Source organism: Panthera tigris, chromosome D4, assembly GCF_018350195.1.
Source record: "Panthera tigris isolate Pti1 chromosome D4, P.tigris_Pti1_mat1.1, whole genome shotgun sequence".
Lineage (NCBI taxonomy): Eukaryota > Metazoa > Chordata > Mammalia > Carnivora > Felidae > Panthera > Panthera tigris.
The window spans coordinates 56,701,714-56,729,407 of record NC_056672.1 but is presented as its reverse complement, the minus strand read 5'-3'; the positions used below and the strand labels follow the sequence as shown (position 1 = coordinate 56,729,407).

The following is a 27,694-nucleotide window of genomic DNA, read 5'->3' as shown; positions in this document are numbered from 1 at the left end:
GAGGCAGAAGTGTATCAAGGAGGGGAAGATAGGGACCTAAAGCCCTTAGGCCTTACCCTGGGCAGTCTGTGAGCGAACAAAGGTTTTGATGAGCGTGTCTGTGGTCTGTGTGTACAGAGATAGGGCATAACGTAGGGACTGTAGATCTGGGCTCTTCTCCAGGAAAGTTTTCTTCAGCCCATTACCTCCTGCGTGAAAGTATTGCTGAAAGACAAAAGAATACCTGCTACAGCCCCATCCCCTTACACGGAGGCAGCCTTCCACACTGTCCTCAGAGAAATCACATCTGAGCAGAAGCTCAATGAAGATGCCAAAAAAGGATGATGAGGACGAGAAGCCATTAAATAAATAACAAGATGAGGAATACCATGTAGAGTCAGAATCTCTCAGGTGAAGTGTATTAGTTGGGTAGGAGCAGTAAGGGATGCCCACATTCCTGGATGTGAACTTTGAAGTATGGATCTATCTAGACAGGCAAAGATCTGGAATAGAGCATTTCAGGCAGAGAGAGTAGCAAAGTACTCTTTTATCCCTCCGAACCCTTAAAGAACGTTACACTTATGGCATACCTCTCCCAAATGCCCTGCATCACACTTCATATGTACCTGCCTTATTACAGCTTTACCAAATTATAAGCATCTTAAAGCTAGGAACTATATCTGATTCTCTCTGTATCCTTCATAGTGCATAGTACCATGTGCATAGGTTTCCTAGTTGAATGAATCAATGGGTACTAGGAAAAAAAAAATCCTTTGGAAACCCAAATGAATGTATACGTAAGTGGAAGTGGGAACTTTCAGCCAGATGTGGGGTATTAGGATCTGGAAGATTAATTCCCAGTGGAAAATACTTAGGAATGGCAATGAAGAACTAAGTGAACTGAACTGTACTCAAAACCCAGGAATAAGTGCTCTGGGTCCATGGTAAGTCATCTGAGACCATACAGAATGGTCTGCTCCCAAGACCATTTTGGTTGCTCCCAAGCAGGAATATCAACATAGCAAAGAAAGAAACAGACATAAAAATCACTCCCTTCTGGATGTGGGGTGGCAAGAGCCCAAAGAACATCTAGTCTGACAGAGTAGAATGCCAATGCCAAGAGGTAGTATGACTGAGGTGGGGTAGTATGACTGTCTGGAGAAGGGGAAGGCTCCACCTTGATGGTGTCCAGAGCGAGGTCAAGGATGGCACACTGCTTCGGAGTGAGACTCCGTGTTTCCTCTCGAACCATGTGGTCCTGAAACCCCAGAGAAAGCAACAGCATCAGGACAACTTGGGGCTATCATGAAAGTCTTTCTCCCACCTGCCAGCCCACAGTACATGTTCCTCTCATTCCCTTCCTCTTTAGTCTCCAAAGCTCACATTTCCTTCTTCCTGGCTCCCACTCACCCCCCAGCCTCAGAAGACTCCATCCATCCACAGTACCTTGAGTTTGGAAAGATTGCTCAGCTCCTTGGCAGCAGTGAAGATCAGCTGGGTGCCCTGGGCAGAAAAGAGATCAGTCAAAAGCAGAGGACTCCAAACTCAATCAGGAAGTGTGGAGCAAGATAGGGGAGACAGCAGGAGGAAGTGGAAGGGGAGTGTCCTTACCGTCTGGTCAGTGAGTGGGGGCAGAACAATCATCCTTTCCATTGTGTTCATTACCACCCGCCAGAGCTCCTTCAGTACACGCTTCAGGACTGTCTTCTCACACACAGTGGCAAAGAGTGTGAGGCTGTAGATCCACGTAACAGGTAAGACTGAGAGTTTGAGAGACACCCCTCCCCAAGAGGCTTTTCGGATTGCCTCTGCCTTGCTTGTACCAAAGGACAGTCCTAAGTGCTGTACTCACTTGCCATCCAGGAAGTCCATGAGAGGCCGGAGCACACTATCTGCATCCTGAGCCACTGAGGCCCTGGCGCTGGGCGATGCATTCCCTGGGCCCCGCACCTGGCCCAGGATGTCAGCCATTTGTTGAACACACTCATCAATCCGCACCTGAAAACTATACATGTGCCCACAGTGCAGCCCTCCCCTGCCCAAAGACACATTGACCTTGGAGCAACACCAGCTATTCCGTCCCACTCCAGCACACTCTGGTGCAGCTCCAGCAGGGACAGCCAACAGGAGAAGTGGGAAGATCCACACACCTACAGCTGGATGGATGGATGGGTGTGGGGCAGGAGTTCTGGGATTGGCCAGGGACCAGATCTCGCTCCAAGGGCTGTGTGTTTTGGGGCCACTTACCTGTTTCCAAATACCATGCTGAGCTCATCCAGAACCGTATTCAGTTTCACCTGAAGCTCCTTCAAACTGTCTGCAGCTTCAGGATCCAACTGTATCCACAGAAGGTGTGTTTGGCTAAGCTGATTTTCATACCCTTTTCCTCCCTCCTGTGCCCCTAACTCCTCCCTCATAGAGCCTTTATCCCAATTCCTACTCAAATCCCTCAGCTTAAAGCAGCCCAGATCCTAAGCTAAATTCCTGGCCTATACCTGGTGAGGAGAGGGTAGAAATCTATGGCCAGAACGCTCAGGAACAAAGGTAAAGTGCAGCAACCCCACACCCCAAGACCTACCTCCTTGCCTCCCATGGCCTCAAACATTTTCTCCAGCTGGACCCTCAGTTGCTGCATGTTGTTCATCAGGATGCAAGGCTTTGGGGACAGATGGAGGTGTTGAGTCTTGACTGCTTTCAGCACAGGACCTATCAGCCTAGGGTACCTCTCTCACACTACTCCAAAAGCCACAGGGAATTTACAACACATAACCAAATACCGCTCTTCCTTCCTAATCACTGAGATGTGGAACCAATTCAGATAATTCTCCTTGAATGAAGACCAGAAGCAAATGTTTCTGTTTTTAAACCAGGTGGTGGGCCTCAGGTATTCATGGCATCATCCTTTATTAACTTTCTGTCTTAAGAGATTTTTTGCTGCTGCTGTTGTTGTTGTTAAAAAAGAAAGACTAAGTAAAGATCTAGCTTAGTAGAAGATAAAGTACCAAATAGAGGCTCAGAGGAATTCCTAGTCAAGTTCTTCTTCTTATGTGGCATAATCTCAAGCAAAGCCCTACTAGGAACCAAAAGTCAGGAGTATCATCCCCACCCTCAGCTCTGAGGATAGCCTTAAAAGCAAGGAGGATTCAAATGTCTTCCATTCTCTTCTCTAGGGTCCCAGGGCCTGACCCTCACCATTTTCTCCTTTTTGCAATAATCTGGGAAGCTCTTTGATAAGATGTCTGCATACTGCATCAGCACCTTCCCGATGGTCTGAAAGAAGAGGAGAAAAGGAAAGGAGTGGGAACCCTTAGCTCTCCCCACAGGGATCTTGCCTGAGGTCATATCCCTCATCCCAGAACAGTAACAAAAGGAAGGTAGAAGGGAATCTCACAATAAGGGGACAAAGCTTCCTCTCAACCCCAGAACAGCACCAAGACAAACTCCCAGTGTGCCCCAGACACAAGCAAATGAGAAGGAGGTAATGCCAGAGTTCCCCTGAAGGACATCACAGAGAGGAACTGTGCTTGGGCCTGTGACAAGGCCATGAGTCTGGTAGTGACAAATGGAAAGGAGAAGGGAGAGTCATGGTCACCTTAGCAAATCTCCTCATGTAGTGGGCTAGGATGTTGGGGTCTGGGCATTCCAGCTTCCGGATGATCTCAAAGCTCTGGTTGAGCTGTGTGAAGACGTCCACCACAGAGCAAGAAAAGAGCGCATGCTCTGATGTCTGCTGGAACTAAGGAAGGCCAACAACAGGATCATCATCTTCAGCCACTACCTTTTCCCAAGTGTGCAGGGCTCAAAAGGACTCTGCCCAGCAGGAGTGGCTCTTTGGCCCTCAAAAGCCCTCCCTATGAATTCCACAGGGCAAGGAACTAAAGCCCTGGAACTTTTGCTGATAGCTAATTGCTGGGAGACCTGGCCTGACCCATGGTGCAGTCCAAGCTTCCAACTTACCCCATCCTTCTTATCTCGTTCCAGGGCCCCATGTAGGAATTCCAGGGACACATCTTCATTCTCATCCAGCCACTGCAGGACAAACTGCTCAAACCACCTGCAGCCAGGCAGGAGAATTGGGGGTTGGAGCAAGTGGTTGGCCAATGCCATGTGCCTAACAGCTACCCCAGACTCGGGTCTTCTGGAAAGTAGGGCATGGTTTGATGCTTTTCTCTTTCTACAACAGAGCCCAGAACTGGCAGTCTCAAGACTGGCTTACTGAACTGAATTGAAGACAATAGTCCTGCCCACCCCTAAAATGGAGGGGCCCCCTTCCCTTCCCTCTGTAGTGCCCGCATGATGACTCACACTGGGTACTCAGGCACCTGCCCCTGGAGGGCAGGCAGATCTCGCACGTATTCATTGTGGAGCCACTTCACCTTGAAGTGTAGGTTCATGTAGTCAGCACTCTTACACAGCCGGTCTTTCTCATGCTCTAGTGGTGGGGAAGGAGGCTGGGGTCAGGTCCCAGCAGTAGGAGCCATGGTTCCTGAACTTTCCCAAAGAAGCAGATCCGGTTGGGCCGCTCTATCAGATGTCTTAGAACAAGGGTGACTCCCAATAACTTCCTTACAACCATTTCCCCCAACCAGTACTCTGCTCTCCAAGAGCCTGGCCTAAATCTTCCTTTAGAGACTAAGCCAGACTCCCAGATAAGGCCTACAGTCTTCTAGCTGCTTTAGCTTTTGGAAGTGTCAACTGAGTAAATGGCCCCTGGTAAAGAAGGCCAGAGGGTGCTAATGTTGATTAGTGAGGAGACTGCCCAGGACTAGAGCAGGATGGAAGTTCCCTAGGACTTCACTGATCCTAATAGCTGGGCCATTCCCTCAGATGGGCTTAGATGCAGAGATGAATAGCTATACATGGTATGAATGGGTCATTGACAACTACACAGAGACAGGGAAAACCAAATTGGGCCCACTTTGATAGAAAGAGCAGCTGAACAGCCAGAGTATAACAGCATCTTGAAGTAAACTGAAGGGCCCCGGAGCACAGCTGAGAGACTGAGAAAATGAACTCTCAAAGAAGTATGCAAATAAGAAGAGTCAGTTTGGAAACCGTGGAAACACAGCCAGATGAAAGGGCTATCATGATGCAGAAAATGGGATGCTTATTATGGACTTTTAAGGTCATCTAGCTGGATCTCCAGAGTCTTCTGGAAAATCCAGGACAAACATCTCCCATAGCTTGCCCAGAATGTCTGGAGCACTGGCAACAACCACAGGTTCTCTTCATCCACCCCCTTTATAGATAAAGCATTAATCTGAATAATAAAAGCCTTATATATAACATAATGGTAAAAACAGGCAACTGGGGAAGAGTACTGAGCAATAGAGAAAAAAAGGGCTCAGGGTCCTTGTGAACTCTACTGCTCAACTTTGAGTTGCTATGGGTGATGCTCTTCCATGTCAAGGCAGAAATCCAGTCTGGGGCAGTTGGCGCTTGTGAATTAGTACAACACACACTCAAGGAAGAAATGGGAAGCTGGGATTCAGTCTCAAAAGGCCCCCAGTCCCAGGAAATTTCATCTCCTGGTACAGCAGGTAGCACCACCTCCAGGACATCAGAGAGACTTCTCAGGGCTTGTCCCTTTGCTTTCCACCCACACTCTGCTGTCCTTAAACCAGTCCATGAACCTGGAAACATCAAAAGGCACCAGGAAGAGGGCTCTCCTTCCTTTATGTTCAGTAACCCACTAGAAGTGGAGGCAGAGCTGCTCCATCACTCCAAACCTCCCTAACTGCTTTCTTATAGAGACCAAGGTACTATATTTATTTAACTACCACTTTCTCTGTCAACCCATTATCTGTACTCTGGTCCCAAACCCCAATTTTTATATTAACTTCTGTGGTATGAAAACAGGATGACTGGTAAAATGCTGGTTACGCTTTATTCTAACAAGTCCCACGGAGTCCTGCTCCAATAAAGTTGCTCGAGGTTGTTGTTGGGAGGTAGAAGTATGGGGGGTGGTTAATCTTTCAAAATGGACAATCAAGTCTCTAAACCTTCTCCTGCCCCTGATTTCCACATTCCTCTCTCCATTCATTCATCTTTCATCTTTGAAGAGTTCTTTCAACCTCATGATTTCACTTATCCAGCTTGCTGGTATCTCCCCCAAATCTCTCTTTGGTTCTGATAATGTCTGCATAAGGCTTTGATGGAGCATCTCACTTTGCCAGGATTTAACTCTAGCCCCCATCTTTCAGCATCTAAAATCTCTGGCTGAACTTTAACAGAGTATACATACTAATCATAGCCTCTTGTTCAATGCTGAGCTTCATCCTCAAGTCTTCCTTCCTCCTCTTGATTCACATCCAGTTAAATCACCAGTCCCTGCTGATTTTACCTCCAAAATTTCTCTGGAATCTAACCATTTCTTTTACACAGTCACTTGCCTAAGTCTTGTTACCACCATTTCTGACCTGGATTACAATAGCCTCCAACTTGGTCCTTCCTCCTCCAATACAATTTCTTTATTTTCTTTTTAAAAATTTTTTAATGTTTATTTAAATTTAACAAATTTTAAACTTTTTAGTTGTTTATTTATTTTTGAGAGAGAGAGGGAGTGTGAGCAGGAGAAGGAGACACAGAATACAAAACAGGCTCCAGGCTCTGAGCTGTCAGCACAGAGCCCCAAGCAGGGCTCAAACCCACAAAGGGCGAGATCATGACCTGAGCCCAAGTCAGAGACTCAACCTCAACCGACTAAGTCCCCCAGGCGCCCCTCCTCCAACCCACTTTCCATACAACAGCCAGCGTGAGTGGCCTTTCTACCTTATAAACCTGATGATGTGAACCCCTTAACAAAGGATTGCTATTCACTGGCTCCAAACTGCCTTAGGATAAGTCCAAAAGCTTAAACATGGCTTACCACCTCCTTTATGACCTGGCTCTGTCCTACTTTTCTATTTTGATGTCCTATTTATCTCTTCCCCTCACTCTAACGTGCTAGTCACACAGAACTACTCCTTTCAGTTTCCCAAACATTACAGCTTTCTAGACCACACATCTCTGAACGTACCGTATCCTCTTCCTAAAATGTTCTGTGTCTCCCTTTCCCATCACTACTACCTCCCCTCCCCACTGGCTAAGTCCTACCATCCTTCAGGTTTCAGTCTGTGTATCACCTCCTCCAGGAAGCCTTCCTAGATCCTTTTCTCAGGTTCTCCTAGAAGTCTTCCCGGGTGTGGATTACACTGCTCTCCTCTCAGCACCCTATGCTTATTCCCTTCGTGGCTCTTAGAACTTTAAACCATAACTGCCAATTTTTATGTCTGTTGTCTAGAATAGTATGTGAGCTTCTCAAAGGGCTGGGCTTATGCCTCATTCATCTCATTGGGGTTCCAACAATTAGCACAGTGCCTGGCACAAAGAAAATACTCAACAAGAATTTGGTTAACGGGCTGGGGATCTATTGCAAAGGGGCAAGAAGAAACTTTCTGTTCTATATTTTAATTGGGGTAGTGGTTATACAGGTGTGTTTATTTGTCAAAACTAATCAAATTATGCTCTTAAAGTGTTTTTTATTTTATGTATGTAAATTATACATTTGCATGTATAATGTAAATGTATAAGGGTGGAGGGGCGCCTGGGTGGCTCAGTTGGTTAAGCATCTGACTGTTAATTTCGGGTCAGGTCATGATCTCATGGTTTGTGGAATCAAGCCCTGAGTTGGGAATTCTCGCTCTTGAGATTCTCTCTCTCCCGCTCTTTCTGCACCTCCTCCACTCAGGTGCATGTGTGCACGCACCCTCTCTAATAAAATTTTTAAAAATGGGTGAATGGTAGCATTTTCACAGTCAGAGTTAACATTATCCTTTTATCATCCAGGTCTCCAAACTCCTACCCTTCTCTTGCCCTCCACATTCTGACAATTATGAATTCCTATTACAACCTCCTTCCAGGAGCTATCAAAACGCATTCTTCCCTCTTCAATTCTCTGCTCTAACCTCAGCCCCATCCCCTCAGCCCTAAATTATTACAATATTATCTGCAGTCCCTGTTTCTCGTCTCTCCTTGTTCCACCTGCCCCCATTTTCCACTAAGGTGAAATCTTATAAAAATACTACTTTGCTTACACCGCATCTCTGCTCATGAGCCTATAATGGTTTCTTACTGTCCTTAACAAGATTTATTCAGTGCTGAGTAAATGCCATGCAGTATGCTAAGTATATTAATATGTCTCAGTTTCTTTATCAGCTCAGTGAAATAGATGCTATTATCACTCCCATTTTATGGATGAGAAAATGTGAGCTCATAAAAACTGGTCTAAGAACACACTGCTGATTAGGTGGTGAAATTGAGATTTGAAACCAGGTCAACTTTCTTTCTTTTAGAGCAGTTTTCAATTCTTTTGTGTTTGTTGCAAACATTAGCAGAACTCCCCTTTAAAAAGAAGTCTTACCTAGAATCTCATATAAGATTGATAAAAAGCAGAATTGACTTAACTAGCACCGGGTAAAAAGCCTGGAGCCCAGCACCCTTCTCCCCCTGCCCCAGTTTTCCCTTTTCACTTAGCTCCTAAGATACCTTTGTTTGAAAACCTCTGTCCTACCTCATACTATCTTTGTGAACCTGACTCGCTTTTCACAGGTACTTCTTTTTTTCCCCTCAAAACCCACCAGAGCTGGATTCTTTAAGAACTGGGACTATACTCACCCCCATCAGGCTTGCTAAGTGCTGCCTGGAGAAGGACAAGTGACTTCCTCACTGACATGAAAGGCTAAGGCCTGGGCTACCACCCCAGACTTGACCCAATGTGGGCAAGAGGCAGCCATTGCTCTGGGGCAGAATTCCAGAATGTGCATGTACAGACTGTGGCTGTCTCAAACTTAAACACTGATCTTCAAGGTTTCTTTCAACCTCAAAACTTACTGCTTTTAAACCTCAAAAGTTTAAGTCTGAGGGTTACCCACAGTCTGGCCACGCCACCAGAATAACAGATCCAGACTCTGCTTTGTCCTTGCCGCCAGGCTGCTCCCCTTTTTTTCTAAGTCAATTCACACAGACTGAGGATACAGACTAACATATATAAACAGATGGGAAAGGCAGCTTAATAAGTGAACACCGAAGGGTACAAATGGGAAGGCTGGACACAAGCAGACAGTGATATCTTTGTGGACCAAAGTAAGAAATAAGCTGAATGAACAAGATCAATAATAATTTGTCCATCACACTACTTTATAGGAGAAGCGAGGGAAGTATCATCTTTTTGGCTCTGTCATGCCAATCCAAAATAGCTTTTAAGGAAAGCCAGGCTAGGCAGCCTCCAGTAAGACAAAATAATCCTATCTGTGTATTTAAGGTTCTGTGATTCTTTAAAACTGTAAAGATAAACTTCATACGACCATTCATACCCCAATGAGTGGGCCACTTGAGTATCCAGCATGGGAAGAGTTGCTCTCTGGGCTGGGGAACGTCTTAAACAGGCACGTGTTCTAAAGCTGGAAGGGGGAGTCCACATCCACACAGCCATTTCCATTATTACCTTGGCTGAACCTTTGCCTACCCAAGGACTCCTGAGGCCTATGCCTAGAATCCCTCTAATTTCTCTGTACCATTCACCCAGAACTTATAGTTGTCTGGGAGAAGAAAGGGACAGCAAACAAGGTGGTTGGGCAAGGAGCCTATAGACCACTGCTTTGGGCACACCCTTACCCTCCAGTGCATATTTCATGTCTTGGGCAAAGAGCTGCCACATCACTTCTGCGCTGACTTTTCCCACATTCAACTCCTGAGGAAACCTGGATGATGGAAGAAGACACAGTCAGAGAACAAAGCAAGAGCTATTTGATTTGACTGATTCCAAAGGTAACATGCCTAATTTCTTGGAGGTCAGACTGAAGAGAGGAGAAGCCTAGGAAACAGGGCTAGGTTCAATCTGGAGAAAAGGGACCCAGGAGCCAGTGGAAGGACAAGTGGGGGCAGAGAATTCCCTCAAGTAAGGTGGGCCCAGGGGAGAGGATGCCCAGAAGGCAGGGATTTGAGACCCAGAGAAGTATTGAGTCTAGAAGGCAGGCCCAGGCTAAAGAAGATGGAGGAGAAAGTGCGAGGGGGTGGACGTAGAAAGCCCACTTTATTCACAGTGGACAGACACATACACACATGGTCTCTGGATCCCCTAGGACTCCTATGGCAGCCATTCCCAGGGGCCTCTCACTCCAGGGAGGCTGGCTCAGTCTGGGCAGGGCCCCCCATTATGTTTCCACACCTGTCTCCAGAAACAGTTACTCAGACAGATACAAGGGACAGAGGGACAGACGGATGTACAGGAGGAAGAGGTGGCACTGCAAACACACAGAGATAGGAAAGAAAGAGGCTGTTAGACAGATGGACAAGCCAACCACCAACCACACAGGGCCAAGTGGGTTGATACGCACTGGTTCAGAACGAGTGTGTAGGAATTCTTATCTTCCTCTATGATCGACACAATGAGTGTGATGAGTTTGGGCCAAAAATCCAGGTTCCGAATGCTGGGTCCTTGTTCCTCTGGAGGTAGCTCCTGTTTCTTGTTGCAGGGGAGACGGTGAGAATCAGAGTAGAATGTGCAGAATGTCTCCAATCTTCCTCTTTCTCTTCCCTCCCCACACCCCTCTTCTAGAATCAGGTACCCTTCCTCTTCTAAGCCTGTCTTCCACAAGACTGCCCATGTTCTGTCAGAGGGGTGACTGTTGGGAGGTCCTTATACACAAAGAGTCCATCCCAGAGAACTTCTCCAGCTCCAGGGCACTGATGTGATAAGCTTGGTCAGTCTAAAGGACATAAGGATGCCTGTCCCCATTCTTCATTCTCTCAGTAGCTATGAGTATGGTGACTCTTTGGCCAAAGTAAGTTGCCCCTCCAGCCTTACTAAGTAGGTCTAGTTCAACGTGACCCCCTTTGGCAGTCTCCTCTGACACCTTCCCTACATCATCACACGCACGTACACATTACAAGCTCTGAGAAGCTCCTTTAAGTTCTGCAGGAGCTACTGAACAGACCTAGTATGAAAGTGGGTCTAACCTTCAGGGGGTTAAGGACTTCCCTTAACCTCATGAATGCTATTAGGAGGAAGAACTGTATCTAGGAAGCTCTTCTCCTAGCAGTATAAGAAAAGGTCTTGGGGAACCAAGAATACGCAATGGGGATAAGACACTCTCTCCAATAAATGCTGTTAGGATAAATGGATATTCAGATGCAAAAGAATGAAACTGGACCCCTAACTTCTACCGCTCAACAAGAGTTAACTCAAAATGGATTAAGGACTTAAATATAAGACTTGAAACCATAAAACTCCCAGAAGAAAACATAAGGAAAAAGTTCCTTGACAATGGTCTTGGCAATGAATTTTTGGGTATGACACCAAAAGTACAAACATCAAAAGCAAAAATCAACAACTGGAGGGGTGCCTAGGTGGCTCAGTCAGTTAAGCATCTGATCTTGATTTTGGCTTAGATCATGATCTCAAGATTCATGAGAAAAGGGACCCAGGAACCAGTGGAAGGACTGGCTGCCAGCACAGAGGCTGCTTGGGATTCTCTCTGCCCCTCTCTCTCTCTCTGCCCCTCCCCCCACTTGCTCTCTTTCTCAAAATAAACAAACTTTAAAAAATATAAATAAAATATATATTTTTTTAAAAAATCAACAAATGGGACTACATCAAACTGAAATGTTCTGTAGAGCAAAAGAAACAAAATGCAACGGCAACCTATAGAATGAGAGAAAATATTTGTAAGCCATATATCTGATATAGAATTAATACCCAAAATATAAAGAATTCATATAATTCATCAATAGCAAAAAAGCAATCTGATTAAAAATAGGTAGAAGACTTGAATAGGCATTTCTCCAAAGAAGACATACAAATGCCCAGCAAGTAGAAGAAGAAGTATTCAATATCACTAAACATCTCAGAAATGCAAATAAAACTACAAAGAGATGTCACCTCATACCTGTTACAATGAATATCACCAAAAAGAGATAACAAATGCTGGCCAAGATATGGAGAAAAGGGAATCCTGGTGTACTGTTGGCAGGAATGTAAACTGGTATAGGCACTATGGAAAACCGTTTGGAGGTTCCTCAAAAAAGGAAAAAGAAAACTACTCTATGATCCAGCAATCCCACTTCTATGTATATATTCAAAGGAAATGAAATGACTATCTCAAAGAGATATCTGTACCTCCATGTTTACCGTAGCATCATTCACAATAGCCAAGACATGGAAACAAACTAAGTGTCCATCAGCGGATGAATAAAGAAAATGTGCGGGGTGCCTGGGTGGCTCAGTCAGTTAAGTGTCCAACTCTTGGTTTTGGCTGTCATTTTCCCACAGTTTTGTGAATTTGAGCCCCACATTGAGTCTCTGCTTGGGATTTCTGTCTCCGTCTCTCTCTGCCCTTTCCATCCTCGGGCTGTCTCTGTCTCTCTCAAAATAAACAAATTTTTTTAAAAGTTAAAAAAATGTGGTATGTAACTATAATGGATTATTACTCCGCCATAAAAAAGGAAATCCCAGGAGCACCTGGGTGGCTCAGTCAGTTGAGCATCTGACTTCAGCTCAGGTCATGATCTCACAGCTCATGAGTTCAAGCCCCACATTGCCCTTTCTGCTGTCAGCGCGGAGCCCACTTGGGATCCTCTGTCCCCTTCTTTCTCTACCCTTCCCCTGCTTGCATGATCTCTCTCAGAAATAAACATTTAAAAAATTTAGAAAAAAAGTAAATCCTGTCATGTGCAACAACATGATGGATCTTGAGGACATTATGCTAAATAAGTCAGACAGAGAAAGACAAATACTATATAACCTCACTTATATGTAAAATCTAAAAACATCCAACCCATAGAAACAGAGTTAGAATAGTGTTTGGCAGGAGATGAGGGGTAGGGGAAATGGGGAGATGGTGGTTAATGGACACAAACTTTTAGTTAAGATGAGTAAGTTCCGGCGATCTAAGGTACATACAGCACGGTTGACTACAGCTAACAATACTGTACTACATGGAAAGATGCTATGAAGAGTAGAGCTTTAATGTTCTTACCATAACCACAACAAAAAAATGACAATTATGTGAGGTGAAGGCCTGAGTTAAACATTTCATGATATACACTTGTATCAAATCATCACATTGCACATCTTAACCTACACAATGTTATACGTCAATTATATCCCAGTAAAGCTGGGGGACAAAAAAGGACTGGATTGGGAAGAAGTAAAGAAATACAATGGTGAATTTCAGCAAAGGAGAAGCAACTCTACATTCAGACCACAGACAGGACAAGTAGGGGTCACCACACAGAGGCTGGAATGGACATTTATCTTCCACTGGGACAAAAGCAAAGTTGAAACCACCCAAAAGAACAGGGATAGGACTTTTATGTGGGATGCCATATGTCATCACAGTCTCCACAATCCTTAATAAGGGTGCATTATCAGGAAGTTAATAGAAACCAGGACAGAACTCACAGAATATGTGGATTCTGCCTGCTTAATATCACTTAAATATATCTCTTCCTTGAACTCTTTCTGCCACTACCCTATCGGTATCATTCAAACATCTCCTAACTAGTCCTTCTTCCACGCAGCTGTTAGTGATCTTCCTGCAAGGAGAATCTCTTTGTGTGACTCCTCTGCCCTTCAATGACCTTCAGTCAAGTCCTTCAATAAATTTCAATTCCACAGTTTGACACAAAAGGCCTTCAGAATATGACCTCTCTCTCAACCCCACACCTCACCAATCCCTTGCAGCCATCACCACCCCACTACCACCACTTATTTAGTGGTTATTAGGTGCAAGACACCCTGCTAAGGACTCTACACGCATTGTCTCATTTAATCCTCATAACAACTCCACTGGGTAGAAATTATCACCTTCATTTTACAGAAGATGAAACTGAAAGCAGTGACGTTATATGACTTGCCCAAGGTCATGTGGCTATAAACAGTAGAACCAAGATCTGATCCCAGAGAGTTGAACTCCAAAGCCTGACACTGTAAGTACCCTAATTAAATTGCTTATATTTCTTCAAATTAACACACTCATTCACAATTCTGTGTCTCTAAACATTCTATTACCTCTATATGGTATCCTTCTCTTCCCCAACCCCTTTCATTAGCCAACTCCTACTCATCCCTCAAAATTCAGGTTGAGCTTTACCTTTTCTGAAAGGTTTTCCTTGATACCCCTGGTCTGATTAGATGCCTCTCTTTTGGATTCCCAGAACACCCTCTATGAACTTTGGTATAGATGTAATAGGCAACTACAACTACAATGAAATGCAGTAATAATAAATTTTAAAAACCCAATATATCCAGTAATTTGCACCCTCCCCCACCTTCACCAAACAATGAGCTTGCCAAAAACAGAGATGTGTCTTAATCAACTTTAAATCACTACATGTTCAGTTTGTTAAGGGAATAGATGGATGAATGAGCCAATGACTTAAGGTGAATAGAAGGAAATAAAAAAAGATACCAATGGTTTACTTCAGTGTAAATAATGAATAATGAGAAAATGATAATGAAAAAAAGTGAAAAAAAGTAAAAAAAAACAGCAAAATTCAAAGGCTAAATAAAGTGCCTGAATGGTTTATAAGCTCTCTTTCAAAAAAAAAAAAAAAAAGTATTTATTTATTTATTTTAGTCTTTATTTTTGAGAGGGAGAGAGAGCATGAGCAGGGGAGGAGCAGAGAGAGAAGGAGACACAGAATTCGAAGCAGGCTCCAGGCTCTGAGCTGTCAGCACAGAGCCTGATGTGGGGCTCGAACTCACAAACCATGAGATCATGACCTGAGCCAAAGTCTGATGCCCAATTGACTGAGCCACTCAGGCACCCCGCTCTCTTTCAAAGTCCAGGTACATCTCATGTTAGGGAATAGGGACTAAATATTCAGATAGACCCCTGCATAGTTGAAAAATCAAAGCTGAGAACAGTGTCTTCCCCAACCAAGGTGAACCCATAGATGGATGACAGAGTGTGGCAAGTTGAACAACGGCCCCAGGAAAACCTCCCATGAACTTCAGAACCAATGGGAGGTTTTACAAACTTTAAAAGAAGGAAGCCTTAAAGATAGAGTTGGCACAAAAAGTACCCTTAGGAATGGGAGGAGGCAGTGTGAACAAGATTTTAGTCTTGACTGAGGTGCTCCTAGGAAAATTACAAATTGGATGTATTCACCAATGGGTAAACGTCCAAGAGATTTAGGCTGTCCTCCCATCATTTGTTGTCCAAATCCTACTGCCTCTTAAGGTCTATGTCAAATGCCCTTATTCTACGTAGTACCCAGTACCTGATCAAGAGTGACTTCTTCCTTCTTCGAATCCTGCAATTTCATTCCTTTTTCAAGGCATTTCTAACAGACTTCTTTGATTAGAATTATATATATGCTTATGAACTGAGAACTAATTGAAGCAGCACTATGCTTTCCTCAGACCTGGCTTATTCAATACATACTTGTTGGACTAAAGGGAATCTGTTTTGCAAATGTGTGGTCTGCAGAGTTATTAAGACAGAAGCTGTAATTGAGTAACTAGACCCAAAAAGAAGACCTGGCTGTGAAATGAGGAAAAAAAGATACCATTGAAAGGATCTAGAAAAATGTACGCAGTCACCAGGTACTAGGTTAGGATGTCAGTATAAAATAGGTGAAACAGCTCAGCCTCACAGAAGGATAGAGTTGGCATTTGAGAGTCAGCTGATGAATATATCTCAGAAGACCATGCAGGGCAGGGAGAAGTGGTCAGAGGTAAAAAACTTCCATCAGCCTGTAGTTCAGAGAGACAGTTATGGATCTCAGAAGAAGGCAGTCTCGAACAAATTAAGCTTGGAGGAGCAAAAAAGATTCTGAGATGGACTGAGAATTCACTAACTCACCCCCTAAAATTGCTCAAATTTTGGTCACTTACTTTAGTACCAAACTAAAACTTAACCGTTGCCACTTCTGTTCAACTCACATCTTGTCCAATGGTCCCTATCAATCCACAAATGTCTCATATGGTCTAGAAGGCCCTTACTCTACACTTTATTCAACCTCAAGAACATCAAGGACTTTGTCCTGACCAACTTTCCATCATAACCATGGTATAGGAAAAGCAAGGATCTAAGAGCCACTGCCAACTGGTCCCACCTGATCCTGAACCTCTTACCAGCTGGTACTGGTGACTGTATAAGTCATGGCAGTTGTTGAAGATATACTCATATGTGGAGTTCAAACAGGCCTTCACACAATCTTTTACCACCTGGCTGGCTCTTGGAGGACTCTGCAGTTCTTGCACCTGCCAATTAATAAAAGAAATATGGGTCCATGGTCCTGCTCACCTGTGCAGGATCTCCTCCTAGAACTCCCCTCAAACTATTCCAGATCCCATCATCCCTCAGAGAGTCCCTGGACCTTGCCCAAGGATGAAATTGCTAGGATAGCTGATTGGGAGAACTGCCCATCCCATCTCTGTTGATCCATGGTCTTCTCAGATGTAACTCAGGGAAAGGTGTATGGAAATGTGGGCTTAGAGGTGACGAATACTATAGCTTCAGATTATACCCAGTGATTCTTATTCTCCATGTTCCTGTGGCCAGGTCCCCAGCCCATCACCATCCCACGCAGTTCATCTTTTACCTTCATTCTGAAGAAAGTAATGCTGGTCAGCAAATCCACTGTTGACTTCAAGTCCTGAAGCCGCTCAGGGCTTCCAGCAGGGAAATTATTCTGTTGCAAATCAAGCAAATTTAAGAAAGGAACAGAGAAATATGAAAGCCTTCCCTGCCAAAAGCAATGAAATCAAAAGCTTCCTTATCTGCTACCCACTGGGATTTTCCCCAGCTGAGCTGAACAAAAATCTATAAAACTACAGGTTTCCCTCTCTTTTCTACTGACAGACAGGCCCTTGCCAAAAGCAGGGGTTAATAATCCCCACCCCAGAAAGCAGCACTTCCTACACCAACCCTACTTCCCATGCAATGTGTGAGCATTTGCACAAGTGAACACACAGACACACAGACACACACACACACAACTTATATACACGCATTTTTCTTGGGTGAAGATTCTTACACCCAAACAGTGAGTTCTTCAAAAGTTATAATCTAACTGTATATTCTGCAATATAAGTGGAGCCACACTACAGACCAGACTGAGATCGAGGATGTGTATGTTCTGTGCAAGGGACCCCAGCTAGTCCACATTCCAGAGCCAGAAGATGGCAGAGTTCTGAGCAGAACTGCTTTTGGAGTGAGTTCCTTAGGACCTTCCCACCATGCCTCACTTCATTCCCCTTGGCATGAGTTTTAGGAGGAAGCTGCCAAGAAGAGCTGAAGGGAGATGTTGAGCCACTCTCCATTTTAAGGATTGCTTTTTTAAACTCCAAATGGCTACTTATATGCCAAATATAAGATATACAGTCAACTTTCCATTATTCATGCAAATGGAGGACACTGAAATTGCAAGATAATTAAAACTCCACTTCTTTTTGACTTTGAGGTTATTTTTATACTTACTTTTTAACGTGGGTATATTGCCTGTTCTGGAAATTTACGACACTTTAAAGCAAGTAATGAAGCCATTCTAAGAAGATCTAACTTAGGAAGAATTGGGAAACTGCCCATTTTCCTGTCCTGCCCTGTCCCAGGTACTCACCCTCCTAGTACATCTATTTCCTCCCTCCATCCTAGGAATGGATATGACCCCTGCTACAAATTACTTGCCCAAGCCAAGCTACTCATACCTCCCTTGAAAAAGAAGGGCAGTATGGAAAAATACAAAAAAGAAACGTTAAGTGTCTAATTCTTAAAGGGGCATTTCTGGAAGAGATTATCCTCAGGAGACTCCCTAATGAGAATGTCATCAGTAGTTGGATGGAGTGACATCAGTGGGGTTGGAAAGCCAACTATCTGTACAAAATTAGCCACACCTGCTGCTATTTACACACTGCATGCTCCTTGGAGTTTGAAGAACCACAGATGTCAGTGGCATTGGCCATGTACGTACATGTGATGACATGGACCAATTTTCCTTGCCTTCAATATTTATAGCCAAGATTGGACTATAGTCTCTCTAGAAAGAGCTTAGTATTATCTGTTATCCCACCTCACAGTCATGTCTTCACTCACCCTGTAGGTAGAGAGGTCAATTCTCAGTGAGTTGTGCAGCTGGTCCAGTAGTTTTACAAATCTCTCTTTCTAAGGGTAGGATACAAATAACAGGGAAGAGAGAAATAATCTGAGTTCCTTAGACTGTAGCAGAAACAGAACCATCTCTGGCTGAGGAGGAGACGTTGGTTTGGGGACACATCCTATCTCATCCCTGCCCAGCAGAAAAACAACCAATATAAGGGAAAAGTGGGATGGGTGGCTTGTGTTCCATCTCTTAGCAGCTGTGTCTCAAATGAGATCTTCTCACACTGGCAAGGGGACAGGAAGCCCCTGGGAGAGGAAACAGCTCTTTCTATGTAAGAGTCAAAAGGAGATGATCCATGCCACTCCGTTCCTTTGGGACTCTAACTCTTCTTATTCAAATAAAAGGAAACTTGAAACAATTCTCTTATTTGTTCCTGAGTCTATGGTCTCCTAACTTACCTTGGGGCAGCTCAAAAACAGTTAAGTAGCCAGAGTCTAGCAGTAATGATAAGAGAGAGGAATACTCATTCATTTGGAAGGTGATCAAGCAGACCTGAGAGGGCTTCTCTTTACACCACATTCCATATTGTTTTTCTTAGTTTATACTTTTTAAAATGTTAAAATAAATAACATACACCATTTTAATAGTTGATTTTTATAGAAAAGATATAATTAAATGTGGAATCACATGCCTATAGACTTGGTATAGCACTCCTAGAATTCATATATTGGTTATATTATACATCGCTAGGTCTTAAGTCAATATATAATGGGATGAGATAATGGAACACATATTTGAGTGGCTTAATCAATGCTGTTAATTCATCTATAGAAAGACTCTATTAAAATAAAAAAAGGTAGTTACTATCAAAAAACAGGGCTCAGAGAACCAGTAGATTTGGGAGTATCAGTAATGTTATTCCTAAAGAGGCAATCTTTGTGGTGGGTCAAAGAGACTTCAGTTTATATTGAACTTATGTCAGGTGATATTCTGAATAAAGATTCAACTTCTCAAGTAACTTAAAACCAGGAAAGGGCACATCCTGGATAGGGTAAACAGTCCAACACTAGAAAAGGGATAGGCTCAAGGAATATACTGGTATCATCGCTTAGAGATCAGTCTCATATGAACTTGAGTGGGAGGAGTCAGAAAGAAACTGAATAATGTTAAGAAAGGTCCACTTGTGGTCTTGCAGGACTAAGGAACACAGTGACTCAACCAAGTTCTTGGCCTAGAGAGATTCTGCGTGGCAGCCCCCCGCCCGCCCCCCATAGTGGTAATATTCCACGTTCTCTCATTTATCCATGTCTGAGGAGAGTTCATTAGTAAGTGTGCCTATCCATAATGAAATAAGGACAGTCCATTAGCATAGTCTACATACCCATAAGGAAATAAATTCATCTATCTAAGTGGCAGCTCTGGTACCTACTGTGAAAAATCAAACTTTATTAATAACAAATGAGTAGGTATGTTTTTATATCACACTCACCCCAAAGTTGGAAGCTGCAAAGCGATCAGATGCAGAGACATTGGTGGAGGCGGTTGTGTGGGCATAGTAGGCATTGATGTTGGCCAGTAAGGTGCTCATCACTGCTGGCACACCAGGACACATGTACTTGGATGACAAACATGCAAAGTGCCTGAAAAACAGTATTCTTGGCCTCAAAGACTCTTCAAGGATTGCAGCAAAAAACAAATAATCAGAAGAGCTTACTGGTGTGTATGAAGCTTCCAATCATTTTGGCATGCAAGAATCTTTGTAATTTATTCATTCAAATATACATTCAGTGAATGCCTACCATGTGCCAGGCCCTGTGCTAGGTGCTAGAATCCAAAGATGTGATAGCCTGGCAGAGAAAGCAAGAGTAAGAAATTCAATAAGCCAAGGCATGCTCTGCAAAACTACTGTAGAAACATACAAGATCACTTAAATCAGAATGGTTGAGGGCTGGAAGGGATTAGAATAAGGCTTCTCAAAGAAGAGATGGTTGAACCAAATCTTAAAGGATTAGTAGGAAGTAATCAAATGGAGAAGTGTTCAGGCAAAGGGAAATTCCATTGCAAAGACAAATATATTCATGGCAGATTGATTCATTTGGGAAAACCTCAGTTATGGCTACTGTTCAGGTATATGATATAGGAATACCAAGAAATAAAAGAAGCATAAAATAGTTAACAGAACAGTTTACCCTCAATACTACAGTATATTTTAAAATGAAGGCACAGTATGATCAGATTAGTCTTTCAGAAAGGCCCCTTTGATGATAAATTGGAGGGCGACTCAGATAAGACTAGGATGGAAAGAGCAGTTGAAGAGTTACTATAATCATTCAGAAAAGAAGCAATGAAAGCACTAAATGGAACAGAGAAATGGTTAAGAGTACAGACTCTAGATCAAGAGTGGGTTTGAATCTCAGCTCCACTATTTACTCAGTGACTTTGGATAAATTACTTAAACTTCTCTATGCCTCAGTTTTCTTACCTGTAAAATGGGAAAAATAATGGTACCCCCTCATAAATGAGTTAAAATTCATAAAATGCTTAGAACAATGCCTGGAACATAAAGAAATGTATGAGGGAGTTGTTATTATCATTATTGTTATTGTTACTATTGCACTATAGCAATAGTGATAGATTAAAAACAATTTTAGGAGATAGAATCCAGAGGTTTTAGAATTTTGATGTTGGAAGTCAAAGGGCAGTAGTAATTAAGAAAGAAAAGTTTAAGCTGATTCCTAAATTTGTGTGGACAACTGCATTTAAAATTGTTCCATTTACTAAAATAGGGAATATAGGAAGATAGACATATTTGGTGGAGATGTTGTTGATTTGGAAGAAGGAAGCAGCTGAAAATGGATCTGAAATTCAGGAAAAGGTATGATCTGGAAAAAGAAATGGAGTCCTCAACCCAGAAAAACTGGTTAAGGTCACAGGTTTGGATGAGATCATCTAGGGAGAATGAACAGAGTAGGAATGGTAAGGAGGCCATTCTCAAACCTCATTCCTCACTGTATTTCTTCTCTCCACCTATAATGAACTTCTTGTAATTCCTTGAATGTTCTATTGTCTGCTGCATCTCAGCGCCATAGCACATGCCCTACCAGAAATGCTCTTCCACCTTTCCTGTATTTCAAGACTCAGTTCAAGTGTCAACTCTTCAATGGCTTCCCTCACATGCCTCCCCTAAAAGACAGATGGTCTCATAATTCCCTGTTATTACTTCTACCATAGCACTTATCATATTATATTGTAATTGTTTGTTTACTGGTCTCTCCTTCCTACTGGACTGAGTTCCCCAAGCAGAGAGGCCTCATCTTACTCCATCTTTGTGTTCTCAGCACCTAACACAATATATGACCCATAGAAGAAACTCAATAAAAATTTGTAGAATAAATGAAGCGTGTCCAGGGTAATAGTCACCTTCTGCTTACAGCTCTAGTGGCAGCCTCACCAACATACAAACAACAAACTCTTACATACTAGTATATACAAACTCTTCATAGTAGGCAAAATTTTCTGGCATAGGAGTCTTGCTCAACTCCAGACACAGCTGCTTTTTCTACAGTTTAGTGCCTTCTTCAACATCCAGGCCAATCTATGAAAGCTTGTCTATCAAACACATATACATAAGCACACATGCTGCATCTCCTCAGGCCTGTGATGTTTGGGCAAGTTTGTCCTGGTATACCCTCTCGTGCCTTTTGCCCTTCTTATCTCTGAACTCTGGGGGAGACAGGTAAGTATCATCTCCCTGAATTACTGATAAATATACTCCCTTTATACATATATTTTCTTTGCCTTGGGGCATAGACCCACCTCACCTCAGCTCAGAGAGGAAAGCAACAAATCACTGCATACTACCCCACTTAAGGACCTATTTACCCTGTCAGTGCGCCTTCATTAGCCTCCCCAAGAATTAAAAGCCACTTCCCAAAGCCCCAGGGGAGCCTCACGTCATGGCCTGATATATGGACTCGATGCCATAGCGCATGGCAAATTCATCCACAATTTCTTGGGCAGTCTCATCAAAGTACACCTTCCATGCATCATCTCCTCGAGCCTCAGGAATCAGGACTCCTCCACTACCCTGAATGTCTGTGAGGTAATGGAAAAGGTTCTGCAGGAGACAGAGCAAAGGAAATAGTTAAATACATATTAAAAATAAAACCAAAATCTGGTGGTAAAGTCCAGGAGAATATGAATAGGGTTCCAAAGAAATTCTGTCAAATCATCGCTAGTTCCTCGTGTGGCCCAATAGGCCTTCACATGAGTGAAAGAGAACAAAGGCTGGGACTATTACTTGGGCTGTCCAGGGTAGCATGGTGAATAAAAACCAGGCCCCGAATCTTCAACCATCCCGCAATCCCATTTATTGTCAAAGGCTTTCCCAGCACTGCTTTCTGACACCCCATCTACCAAAGGCTGGCTCACCTCATGGAGACACGTATATTGCACATGATACGGTGCTACCTTCTCCTCCCCCTTGATCTCCACACTGATTTGTAGTCGGATAGCCCCTGAGACAGCTGATTTATCTGTCCTCTTCTCTAGGAAGAAAAGAAGACCAGAGATTGACACCAATGCAACTACAGATAGCGCAGACAGCCCCCATCCTGGCTTAATCCAAGGAAAAAGAGGCACTAATCCAAAGTTCACATAACAGAGTGAACTCACTCCAGCGACCACATAGTCTACAAATACCCCCAAATATTCCCAATATTAATTTCTTTTTATTTATTTATTTTTATTTTTTGGGTTTTTTTCCAATATTAATTTCATTAAGAGAATAGGGAGCTAAAACCATTAGAGATGAGCATGAAGATTAAAGGGCCTCCTGAAATCTGAAGAATGGCTGAACAGCCAGACTGAGTTCCAGCCACTTCCACTCCTCTGTCCCCCATCTCTACTCATTGTCAGTTCTCTGCAGGTAAGACAGGCTCTGTATGCTTTAGGGATTGAGTGATGGTTTTGGTAGGCAGGATTTTCCCCCAGATTTCCCATTCATGCTCTCCCTTCCCAGAAAATTTCTCTGGTCCTGTTTCCTCACCCAAGTTGTACCAGACGTCCATCTCGCCACTCAGTGTCCGAACCTCAATAATGGTTTGACCAAGGAAATCATCAGACTCTCGTTTAAGCCGCTGTTTTACTCTTGACTTGATGTCATCATCTTCATCCCATACACGTACCTTGATGCGGTCAGAAGAGTTGTGGCACTCACTGTGAGAGAAATAGGCAGGCTCTGTTAGGTACCAACCAAGCAGCACTCATTCTTATTACTTCCAATTCCCTCCCAAAGCTCCATCAACTGTACTTGAAACCTTGTAGATGAAATGAAGGAGTCAGGGAACAGTGGGTGTCAGCCTGGGTGGCTCTACATACCATTATCATACCATTCCTTATTGCCTTGACACAAAAAGTGGGGAGACAGAAGAGTAATTAGAGACCATTCTGATTTCCTGTGCAGCTAGCTGTATCAACAACACTAACAGGAAAACACCTGGACAAATGCTACAGAGCCACAGGAAATGACTGCTAGTTCCCTTCCCAGAGTCAGTAAAGGTGTCAATGTTCATGGTATGTCCATCTGGTCATATCTGCTTAGCTTTCCATCTAGCTCCCCCCATCCATCTAGGTATGTGCTTGGTGAACTTCAATCATTCTTTAAAACCCAGGTGATCTGTCATTTTGCTCTATGAGGTTTGCTTTGGAAAAGGGAGTTTGGTCAGATCCCCCCTCACGCTCTCCTTCCCTCACAGTTGCTTAGTGGGTCCTATTGCCTCATACAAGAGTTGTACTTGACTGAATTTGCTACTTCTTTCTCTGTGTTCTCATACTATTTTTGCACACTCCATTAAAATATTATAGTATAACTGTTGGTCTACTGAAAAACAGCCAAACCAACAAGGAGCTTCTTGAAGGCAGAGACTGTCTTACACATTTTAGATACACAATATCATCTACAGTGTCTTGTAGAGAATAGGGGCTTAATAAATCATTTCCTAAATGGATGAGAGCAGGCAAAATTGACTACAGAGTCAATTCATTTAAAATTCATCATAAGAAGAATTCAAGCAGGAACCTCTCAGATTCTCAAAGGAATAGGTGCTTCCCCCAGTAACTATTGCCTCTGGACTCGAGGCCAATTTTACTAGGCCTCAATCCCTTTCCACGTGAGTTCTCCAAGGAGCCAACAGAAGAAGATCTCTATATAACCAGCCTGTTCATTAGGTAATTCAGATTCTAAGTCCTGGTATAAGGTGTGTGACAAAGCACCTGGATTCTCCACACTTTAGTCTGTGTCCTAGACTAGAGCTTGACATTTTTTCAACAACCATCTTGTACTGTCTTATGAAATAGTCTGTAAGAAAGTAAGACAATGGAAAAAGGAGTGGGGGTGGAAGCTGAGAAAGAAAAAAAAGCAGAGCTTTTTAAGGGAACAGAAACTTTTCCAGATCCCAGATTTCTATCTTCAAGCCAGAATTACCCAGTTGGAGGACACGGACATTGCTTCCCAACTCTCCAGAAGAGTCTAATCCTTCCTAGGCAGGATAGCAAGGCTGAAAGGTACACAACAGGGTGGCCAGTTCCTGGCTGTCACTGAGCAGTAGTAAAATCTTTCTAACGCTAGAAAAAGCAGTATGGAGTTCCCAGGAGCCCCTGATACAATAGCCCATGAGAAGAAACCCAGAAAATAAATGACTGCTGCCCAACTGAATCCTATGAGAAATAGGCTTCTCCAGTACCTCTGGCCCATCCCTTTTTGTTGAAAGAATTTTTATTTATTTAAAGTAATCTCTACACCCAATGTGGGGCTCGAAATTATGACCCCAAGATCAAAAGTTGCATGCTCCACTAACAGAGCCAACCAGGTGCCCTGCCTCATCCCTCTTAGGGTCCAAGCCAAGGATAATAGGACTTAATGCTGCTTCTAAAATACACATAGTCCCAGGTAAGACAAAACCCTCTGTTACTTACAAATGGAACTTCTCTTCCCAAACAGGGTTCAGATTCCCAAAAATAGTCTTGGTACGCTTCTTGGTTTTGCCCACTTGCACAGTCACGTAAGGGTCACTGGATCCTGTCTTGTCCTTGGCTTGTAGGCCCTGGGCACACACCACTGCAACCCAAATATAAAGGATGAGGCTTCAGAGTATGCTCTAGAAGTCACAAGTCTTCCATAGTACTACTCATATGCTCTCCATCTTAGAGCAGCCTCCATCTGCTCCTTGAACAGGAACACGAATCTTCTCACTCTTCCATATCTATGCTTAGCCCTGGGCTGCCAGTCTTTCTCTGAAAGGCTGGCCCAAGAATCCCACCTCCTCACCAGTGCCTTAACTGACCACCTTCCCCTACATTGATATATACGTGCTTCAGCCACACCCACTCAGCTAGTAAAGCACTAGCTTATTTCCTGATCTCCTACTATACCATTGCCCCCTACCCCCCTAGCTCTTATAATATCAAACTGTTAACCAAGTCTATAACATCAGATTGTTACCAAATCCTTCATTATCATTCATATCATTTGTAGGTGCTGGTCTTGCTCTCCCAACACCCAATGGCACCAGGCTCTAGGAGAGGAGGAGTGATGAACAGTAAGGCCCTCCTTCCCTCAATTCTACCTTCTTTCTCTCCAGCCCCCTGCTCCCTCAAACTCAGGATGCTTCCTCCCCAGGTTCCTCACCATAGTCTAGGCCTTCCTGTCCCCTCAAACCTTGGCCTACTCACCAGTGATGGTAATCTTGGCCGACCATTTGGAGGTGCCATCCAGTACACTCTGCTTCACTGTTTTCATCTGTTGCACATGGGCCACTTTGCTCACAGTAAAGACATCCCGGATAACTTCAAAGATCTCTGGCTTATTCCGCTCTCGGATCTTCATGCGGTCCTTCATGGCCATGATTATATTCTGGGTCCGGTCCTCAGCTCCATGTTTAGAACTCTTTTCTGCAGCCCCTGAAGGATCGCCAGAAATAGAAATATAACCAATAGGCAACCCACCAGACAAAGGGTCAGGCTGAAGAATGCAGCTTAACAGAGGTCACTGAGAAGTGGAAGAAGCTTAAGACTGGGATAGCTCTCGGAAGAGTTCACCAATATGGGACCTGCTGAAGTTTAACGCTTGGCCAGTGGAATTTAAAATGCAACTCAAAGGGCAGCACAATCTTGGTAATTATTATGGGAGTTTATTATACTATTTCCTGAATTTTTCATAAAAAAAAGAAACAAACAAAAAAGTTTAGCTCAGCCTGCAGATGACCTTGTCTTTCTTCTACCCTAGGTGGTGGTTGAGAGTTACCCTTCAAGTTTAAGGCAAAAATATCCCCAATGGGTATTGCAGTTATCAGGGAGGGTTGGTGGATGGGCATGACAACTCCACCAATCTCATCTGACTTCCAAACCATGACAGAGATCCCAGAATTCATCATGGCGCACACTGGATTCTGCCTCAGGGCTCTAATGCCTTTAGTCTCAGAAAATATGTAGTATGGTAAGAAAAACAGAGCAGACTCATCTGATGTATTTCATCATATGGGCTTGTCAGAAAGGGGCCAATCCTTCCTTTACTGGCTCTGCAGATTGGTTCTTGTCTCTATTCTCCAAAGACGTAGGTCTTTTCTACAAGACCTGGAGCAAAAATTAAGGCCAACATCTGAATCCTAACCCTGAAAAGATGGCAAGCAGATCTGTCCAGGGAAGGCCATAGAAGGGCATTTCATTCCACTCCTCACTTCACAGAAGCCTTAGGCAAAACATATTTTCTGATAAATGAAAATGACCTGGGTTGCATCCTAGTCTTGCCATTTAGCATATCCCATACACTGCTACTTTCTTGGACTGGGACCTCTGGAAGGCCCTTGAGGAAAGGATTGACACACTTGCTATGGAGCAGCATTTCAGAAAGTTTCCAGCAAGCAGCCTATGCAGCCTGCCTGGCTTCTAGTTCTTAGTAATTAAAGCAAGAGTCTGCTGGCACCTGTGCTTGAAACCCCTTATGATGGATTTGGGCAATCATCACCAGCATTCATCTTCAATCTTTTCAGAGCCCCATCTCTTCCACTGACTTGTTCTACCTGTTTCTTCATGTCTGCTATAGCCATGCCACTGGCACCAATCTAGGGCCCTCCAAACGAAGACATTTTAAGTGAACAATTAGTTGAGGCCTCTCCCTGGGCCCCATTTATGTCACATATCTTTCTTTGGGATAATGAAGTGCTTCTGAGTCTAAAGGTGACCCTTCTTTCTCCCCATAATCCTTGAAGTTTTCATTGCTATGACTTGGCTCTGAGTAAAATGTGGAAGACCTGAGGGGCAAGAAAATACATTCCCACATCCCTAAACCCTGCTCCCCCTGAGGTCCAGGCACAGTGGTTACAAGTCCTGCAGGAACAAAGCAAGGAGACAAGAACTTGGAGGGCTACTAACTCCTTCGGCAGAAACTTGTTGCTTTTCCTGCTCCTATTCTCCCCACTCCATGATGGTAGCACAAATCACGTATTTAGTCAGGGCCTGGGAGTCTGGCACATTCTCCTCTGGGACCTCTGCCTGATCTATTTGTCACTTCTGTTCCCAGCACTGTTGTCTAAAACCTGCATCTATAGGCAAGGAATAAATGCTGCCTTCC

General features: G+C 43.6%; 1 protein-coding gene across 4 annotated transcripts in view; it reads right to left on the bottom strand.

Annotated features, from left to right (window-relative positions):
* Positions 1-27,694, bottom strand: part of UNC13B (unc-13 homolog B) — a 240,119-nt gene that overhangs the window by 3,819 nt on the left and 208,606 nt on the right. For all 4 annotated transcript variants that reach the window (XM_042965021.1, XM_042965020.1, XM_007076519.3 and 1 more), the window contains 22 exons: positions 25,798-26,025; positions 25,042-25,183; positions 23,114-23,283; positions 22,498-22,613; positions 22,020-22,183; positions 19,556-19,706; positions 18,060-18,128; positions 16,570-16,659; positions 16,100-16,228; positions 10,356-10,483; positions 9,634-9,719; positions 4,285-4,411; positions 3,937-4,033; positions 3,572-3,715; positions 3,172-3,249; positions 2,558-2,635; positions 2,227-2,315; positions 1,832-1,984; positions 1,591-1,714; positions 1,426-1,482; positions 1,157-1,237; positions 57-204 (listed from right to left, as the gene is read on the bottom strand). In XM_042965021.1, coding sequence (XP_042820955.1) covers positions 57-204; positions 1,157-1,237; positions 1,426-1,482; positions 1,591-1,714; positions 1,832-1,984; positions 2,227-2,315; positions 2,558-2,635; positions 3,172-3,249; positions 3,572-3,715; positions 3,937-4,033; positions 4,285-4,411; positions 9,634-9,719; positions 10,356-10,483; positions 16,100-16,228; positions 16,570-16,659; positions 18,060-18,128; positions 19,556-19,706; positions 22,020-22,183; positions 22,498-22,613; positions 23,114-23,283; positions 25,042-25,183; positions 25,798-26,025 — 2,649 coding nt within the window. The remainder of the gene's footprint in view (positions 1-56; positions 205-1,156; positions 1,238-1,425; positions 1,483-1,590; positions 1,715-1,831; positions 1,985-2,226; positions 2,316-2,557; positions 2,636-3,171; positions 3,250-3,571; positions 3,716-3,936; positions 4,034-4,284; positions 4,412-9,633; positions 9,720-10,355; positions 10,484-16,099; positions 16,229-16,569; positions 16,660-18,059; positions 18,129-19,555; positions 19,707-22,019; positions 22,184-22,497; positions 22,614-23,113; positions 23,284-25,041; positions 25,184-25,797; positions 26,026-27,694) is intronic.